The sequence below is a fragment of the Ziziphus jujuba genome, chromosome 11 (genome assembly GCF_031755915.1).
Source record: "Ziziphus jujuba cultivar Dongzao chromosome 11, ASM3175591v1".
In the NCBI taxonomy this organism is placed as follows: Eukaryota; Viridiplantae; Streptophyta; class Magnoliopsida; order Rosales; family Rhamnaceae; genus Ziziphus; species Ziziphus jujuba.
The window spans coordinates 21661356-21669391 of NC_083389.1; the positions used below are offsets into that span (position 1 = coordinate 21661356).

The 8036-nt window shown below is 29.0% G+C and overlaps 1 protein-coding gene across 1 annotated transcript; it reads right to left on the minus strand.

The window, feature by feature from the left end:
- Window positions 1-266: 266 nt before the first annotated feature.
- On the minus strand, window positions 267-2611 carry LOC107409807 (cation/calcium exchanger 2). The gene has a single exon (XM_016017231.4). The coding sequence runs from the start codon at window positions 2244-2246 to the stop codon at window positions 489-491; it is 1758 nt and encodes a 585-aa protein (XP_015872717.3). The 5' UTR covers window positions 2247-2611; the 3' UTR covers window positions 267-488.
- Between the last annotated feature and the right edge of the window lie 5425 nt (window positions 2612-8036).

Below are 8036 nucleotides of genomic sequence, written 5' to 3' on the forward strand. Positions count from 1 at the left end.
TATTTAGTCCTTGCATACTAATAATGTAAATTAAAATTTCTAAGCTCAATCGGTATTCAATTATTAAAAGAAAATGCTGATAACAAGTTTGACACTATGGCTTCTGAATAAGACATCAACCTGCAAAGTAGTAACTCATGTATGATTGCTTTTTTTTTATTATTATTATTATTATTATTTTTTTTTTTTTCTGTTGGGATGCTTAATGAGTAAGCATTATAATTAAAAATCAAGACTTGAAGAAAATTAGAAAAACTCCCAAGAAGTAAACAAAGTGTGATTGCACCAAAGACTCATTATATATGTACAACATTGCTCAACATTTTTACTAAAACGGAGTCCTAAGTTAACTTTTAGATTTAAACACCTTCAGATGAGATAGAAGGACTTCAACTTAGCAATTTAGTCACTTTACACAATAGTACATGTATTATATACAGGATGATCTTGAAATAAAACTTCTTACAATTTCGATCAAAATCATATTGCTAGTACTGATTGCTATTTACGTGAGGATGTTGCAAAGACCCGAGAGCTTGAATCAGCCTCAAAGACAGAGAAACAATATATATAACCACAAGCCCTCCACCAAAAACCCCATCAAGCTTCATATCTCTATTTGGAAGCACCACAAGTGCCCAAAGCAATCCAGCTCCCAAAAAAGCCAATGTTTGCATAAGATATGGATCCTTAGGCATCACAATAGGTGAAGGGTATATAGACCAAGAATAGCTTACAAGAGACAAGCCCAAGCCAAATAGGATGTTGAAAATTGGACCAGCATAACAGCCTGAAAAGGCAATCTGTGCTCCTTCTGGTCCTCCTTTCAAAGCCATTGTCAAATTGGTCATCAGATCCCCAAGTGAGTTGCCCCAAGCAAGGACAGTTAGCCCCAGTAATGAAGGACTTACACCAAGTATATATCCTAATGAAACCAACAAACCCACCAATTCTTGAGCTGTAATGTAACTCCAAGTAATGCTCATTATAAAACCAGCAGCTACCCAAGGAAACAAGCACTTCTTTGGTGGGCTTGATTTCTCAGTAGTCACAGATGCCAAAGCCCCAAATGCTAATCCAAAGATTAAAGCAACTCCATAGACAAGCAGGTATGTGTTGAAGGTTTCATTTTCGATTTCATGGTTCCAAATGGTTGACAAAAGCAATGGTGCTAATGTTACAGAAGCAACAGCATATTTCTGGGACCATTGGTCCTCACAAACAATAGGAATTGTCAATCTTCTAGGCAAGCAAAGGGGCATTTCAAGTATGCAAAGCAACGTACCGTAACAAGTTGATGATCCTAAACAAAAGCGGCTCTTTTTGATCTCGACTTCAGACCTTTCTTCAACATCCCCTTCCTCTGTTTGGTTGAGCTTCCCATTTTCCATGTTTTGCAAGATTGGTATGGTTAAGTCACTACTATGACTCAAATTAGCATGTCCTTCAGTCACTTCTTCGTCATTCCTCCGACGAATATGGGATATGTACACCAGAACCACATATAGGATGTACATTGCCAGAAATGCAATGGCAATCCACACATCAATTTCATCCCGGATCAAGACCACAATCAAGCAAACTACAACCAAAAGGAAAAAGCAGACATCCCTAACGAAGTCAGGCTTGTTAATCCGGATACGTCTTCTGCGAAGAGATACGCTTATGATCCCAACCACAACGCAGGACACAAAGGAAGCCCCTCCAAGAACCGTATTTAGACCAATTTCACAAGTCCCACCACCCATGAAGGAAACAAGGCTAGCAAAAACGTCTGGGGCTCCATTTCCAAGAGAGAGCAGAGTAACTCCAGCAATTGTTGGGGGCAATTTCAACAGCTTTGATAGGCTTTCAAGGGAAGGACAAAAGTATTCTGAAGCAGTATTCCCCAATAAATAAAACAAAACAAGAAGCCAAAGCAAGAGAAGGAAATAACCCAGAAGGGGAAAATTCCCAAAATTGCAACAGAAAAGGTAAAGATAGTTAATATAGCCTTCAGAGACGCATGGATCTCTGGATTTAAGGTAAAAGCACTTGGCTTTGTAGTCATCTAAACTATTTAAACTACTGCAGCTTTCTTTACCACTGCTGTTGATCTCTGGGGAGTTTTGATTAGTGCTTAGAGCCAGAAAATCTTCAGGAGTGTAAAAATGCAGAACCAAAAAGGCACATGACACAAATAGAAACGAAATATTCAAGAAAAGAACATAATTCTTGTGCTCAGAAACAGATACCATGAAAACCATTGAAGAGATTATGAGTAAAAATGAGCTTTCATGGACAAACAAAAAAACAACAAAAAGAAAAAAAAAAAAAAAAAAAAAAAAAAAGGAAAACTGGAATACTCAATGGTTAAGGAATTTGGGTACAGGGAAAAGAAAAAATAGACTCTTTAGGCAACCATCTATTTTCCACTGAACTTGGAAATAAAACGAAACAAAACGCATATTGAAGGAGAACCAACCTTTATTAGTGTTTCTTGTGAAAAGGGTTTTTGGATTTGGTATTGGATTTTCTTTTTTTTCTTCTGTGCAAAGAAAGAGAGAGAAAAGAAGAATTTGGTGAAGTTGAAGCCATGGGAGAGTTCTACAAAGTGGGAACTTTGTTAGCTTTTTACATAAAGTTTATATTAATAGAATTAAAAAATAACGAATAAAAATTGATACAGATGGTGACCTGGTCGTGCTACTGATGGTGACACGTGTCACGTAGCTGCACACGGTTTTCGTGGAAAAAGCGAGAGTTTGAGAGGTCACGTGGCAGTAGGTGGAGAAATGCAGACGATCGGGATAGCCTCGGCCACTGCATGAGGTTTTTTCTTTTTCTTTTTTTTGTCTTTTTTGAAACGCGTAAATTATTATTTATTATTTTATTAGTAAGGACCAGCGATGCTAGCAGAATCCCAAAAGTTAATGAGAACCGTTTGATTTGCAGAAAAAAGGTTGTAATTGGTAAGTCGGTCACCGAAAGTAGTAGTGGTGGCAGGTATATCTCGACGGTTTCAGTGTCACCACCAAGATTTTGACTCGTTGAAGACACCTATTTGGTATTTGCCTCTGAAAGGGAAAATTAAAAAAAAAATAATAATAATAATACTATTTTTGGAAGTTGTAAATTATTTTATCCTTATGCTTTTGTTAGCAGATTTGTTATTATAGTTATGGTCAATCTTTTTAAATTGGAAAAAACAAATTATCGTTACAAAAAAAAAAAAAAATTATACTTCTGTTCTCGATTTAAATAAAATTATTTTTTATATTTTTCTTTTAATTTTTATATAGAAGATAGATAGAGATGTATTTTGAATTTATGATATTAAAAGAAAACAGAATTTATTTTTATTTTTATTTTTTGAAAAAAAGTACTTTGTTTGGTAGACTTTCTTGGAAAGGGATTAAATTCTGTTTCGTTTTTAATAACTATGATTATTTTTCCTTCAAAAACTACCTTTTTGCTACGGGTAGAGTGGCTGACTCGGTTAACTCGGTTTCCTTGACCAAGAAAATATCTATGAGTTGCTGAAAATTTATTATTATTATTTTATTGTTATTGTTATGTAAGTAGTTGCTGAAGAATTTAGGATTTAGAATTATTTTTTTTCATTTTATTTTTTTGGACACAAGATTTAAGATCAATTATTTAGAAAATAAATAAACAATTACAAATAATTTTTTTCAAACAACAAAATAGCAAATAACTAAGAAAATATTTTAAATTTTATAATTAGATGCTACATTAGCTTGATGATGTGTATATATATAATCTCTTTCTAATTAAATTTTATAATTAGATGCTACATTAGATAATAATCTCTTTCTTTCTAATTAAATTTATTTTAAAAAATATCCAGTCCAAAAATATAATGCAACACCAAGACACCTAACAACAATACTGTTGATGTTTAAAAGTTAAGGATGTGTTACCGACTTCGAAAAAAAACAAAAAATGCGTTATTGCCACGGCATTGTTGAATTTCTTACTTTCTGGTCACAAAATGTGAAATCGATAATCGATGCATATATTTTCTTTGCACGTTTTCCGACCGTGGCTAAGCCTTTTTCATTCTTTTTATTCTTCAATCTGGCTCACACGTCACAAGCTGTCCATAAATTCGTCAACTTAATTGTTTATACTTTTTTCCTTTCTTGAATTCTACTTGGAGCATATTTCACGACTCTTTGTCGGGCCAAAATGCATATATATTTATTTAAAATTTTAATTATTTTAAGATAATTAATTAATTGTTTTTAAATGTTCAAATATAAAATCAATATTTAAATTATTGTAAAAAAATATATTATCATTTGTCACAACTAGAAATCATCAATGGAATTGGTTGCTAATTACATGTTGATAATTATTTGATTTTGTTTACACTATGTTTAAATTGAAGAGAGAAAAGTTAAAAAAATAAAAAAATAAAAAAAAGAGAGAGAATAAGTTTAATAAGGAAATGAAAATATGAATAACTGATAAATGGAAATGAAATAAAAGGACATAAAGGGCAATAAACATTAGCATACAACCTTAGTGAGGATACTTTTAGAATATTAAAAAAATTTATTAAAATTTTTGGATGGGTCTATTCATCCTATAAAATTTAATTATCACATTATATTTTTAATATTCTAAAAATATCCTTTTTTAAAAAGTCATAAACATTTTTAAATATGTAGCAAAATAAAAAGAAACTACTACATACACTATAATAGAGCTTTAGAATAAATAATAAATTTTATTAAAGGAAATAATAAAATTTAGCAAAGAAGACCCAAAAAAATACATAGAAATGATTGATAAATCATTCATTTCAACCTTAAAAATGTATGTAAGCATTTAGCTTCCTTTTATGATTTTTTTTTTTTTTGGATTTTTTTTTATCTATTTCTTTTTTCTTTTTCTTTTTGTTCTATTTGGTTTTCATATTGGTTGCTTTATTTTTGTCATATAAACTTTGAAGTCATTTGTCATAGTAGCCTAGACGCTTTGAACAAATTTAGGTTTTGTACAACAGAGAAAATAAGTGCTTCGAAGATATAGGTAGTCGTTCAATATATATAATTTAAACTCATCCGGATTTTGCAAACCAAATGTATCATATTTCATTCAAATTATATAATCCGGACACAAAAGAACAATACGTAAAGTAGTTGTATGGTTTATGATTTAAACTCACATGAATTCTCTATAACGGATATATCCTATTTCCTTTAGATTATATTAGCGGAACGAAAACAATCGATACATGAAGTAATTGTCTGTTATAAATATTCTAGATGATTTGAACCTATCCAAGTTCTATACAATGGATGTATCTTATTTCGTTTGAATTATATAATTTAAACGAAAACAAGCAATACGTAAAGTAGGAATTCGATATACAAAAGCCAGATGATTTGAATTCATCTAAGTTTTTATATAATGTTTTATTCATATTATATAATCTATATGAAAATGAACAATATATAAAGTAGTTGTTCGCTATACATAACCTGGATGCTTTGACCCCATTCGAGTTTTGCATACCAAATATATCATATTTCATCGAAATGAATTAATCTAAATCGAGAAAAATTGTTGAAGATGAAGAACCAAACCCAAACAAATAGCTTTCTCACATCTTGCATTGTTGTTTTTTTCTTTCCTTTTTTTTTTTTTTTTTTTTGGTAGATGAACTAATTTTAATTAACAGGGATTGTTGAAGACGAAGCAATGGGAGTTGGAAATTAAAAGCAATGAGGATTTGGAAATTAAGGATGTGTATTGTGTGTATTTAATTTTAAATGAATTAGGGGTAATGATATGTTGTGTATGTACTTCATTATATTTATAGGTAGATTATACATAATTGAATTAGTGTAAATAGTTCAAATTAAAATAAAAGTGAATGCGTGTAGAATGTAGTGTGGATATTAAATTTTATAATGTGAATACAATCACATAATATCTTTTCATTTTTTATTTATTTCCTCCCAATTTTAGGAGGAAAACAAAACTAATTAAAATGAAAGACTCAATTTTTACCCTTTTCATTCCTTTATTTTCCTTTCAAACTCATTTTAATCATCTAAATCATTTTCTTTGTATTTTCTTTTTATCAATTCAAATATTTTGTTAAAGTTAAAAATTCATATAGAACAAGTACCATATCAGTCAATTAAATTTCTTATTTACATTAATTTTAAAACAAAAAAATAATCCTTCTAAACTAATGCCATTGGTATTACTAAGGGTGATGCTACATGCACTATTTGGTTTACTAAAATATTTACCAAAAGCACAAATGTTATTATTTGGTTGGTAAACATATTAATATCAATAATACTAAACTTACTAAAATATTCTTTAAATGTGTTGATCAAATGACGTGACAGATAATGTGATAATATTTAATTATTTTTTTAATTCATTTTTTTACTTAAGAATTCACTTATCTATATTTAAATTAAGAATTGACTTATCCATATTTAAGTTATATAAATATATGAATCAATAACATCTTAGCACATATCACCTGATAAATAAATTTTATGAATATTTTGATACATATAGCGTTATTGCATTAATATAACTTAAAAATAGATAAGTGAATTCCTTAAATATATATCAATTAAATAATGATATGTGTACTTTTAGTAGATATGCTTGTAGAATAGATGATGCTTATAGTATTATTCTATTATTAAAATGAAAACTGTAATCACAAAAAAAAAAAAAAAAAAAAAGCAAAGTGCTATTTGATATTATAATGGTTACCAAAATATTTACCAAATTTATTTATCAAATGATACGGCAATTATATAACAATATTCAATTTATTTTTTATTTATTAATTGTTATTATTATTATTAATCATTTTTAATTTTGTTATCATTGGTGATCTATAACCAGAGGACACTACATGCTAACAAAGCAATTTGATAAGCTATCAATTAGGATTTACTTTTACATATTAGATTTTTAACTTTATAATATACATATATATATATATATATATATTGAATGCAACTAACTATTTTTTGCCAAATCAACAAGGATTCCATTGATAATGATAATCATCAATGATGATAAATACCAAAATTCTTTAAGAAATGATTAACCATGTCCGAATATTTATCACACTCCTTAAAAACTAATTGAAAACATTTAGTATACTTATTTCATGGTCCTATACAAGGTTTCAATACAAAGCAAGTACGGAAAACTATATAATATTTTATCACCCAAAAACATAAAAGCGCCAAAACACTTTCACAACAGATTAATCTATGTCCAAATATTTATCACACTCGCTTAAAAACTAACTAAAAACATGTACTACTTATTTCATATCTTATACAAGGTTTCAATTCAAAACAAGTAAGGAAAATTATACCATCTTTTATCACCCCCAAAAAAAAAAAAAAGAATGAATAAAGATTAAAAGTACAAAAGCAAAAAAGATGATATCCATTACAAAAAACAAGCACAAGATAAGAACATATTTGATGAGTTTGTAGTGATCCAAACACAACAAAAAGCCCATAATAAAATCCAGGCAACATAAAAAGTAATAATAATAATGATAAAAATACAAGGGTGTAAGAACAAATTTGTTGAGATTGCATTATCAACTTAAGAGGGTATATTTAGTACATATTTTAAATGATTTTTATAAGCTTTATTGGAATTAAAAAGTCTAAACGTATTTAATATAGACTTTTAATGATTCTGTAAAACTTATGAATATTCAATATAAATTTCGAAAAACTTTAAATTTATGGTGTATTCAATTAAAATTTTTTAAATGTCAATAAAAGTCATGAGTATTCAAATTATTAATGATTTTTATTTATTTTTAAAAATCCAAATTTTTATAGATTTTTTTCTCCAAAAATGGAAACTTTTCCCTTACAAATTCTCTCCCACCCACCTCCAAAACTTTTACAAACTTTTCTCAAAACTTTTAACAATATACGCTTTTTTCCCTCTAACTGAAAAACTTATAGAGGCTTGAGAATGCACCCTTCCCTCCCCCATCCCACCCCCAAAAACCA

What these genes read in the sequence shown, in the direction of transcription:
- LOC107409807 (XM_016017231.4), bottom strand. Translation starts at nt 2,246, where the DNA reads ATGGTTTTCATGGTATCTGTTTCTGAGCACAAGAATTATGTTCTTTTC.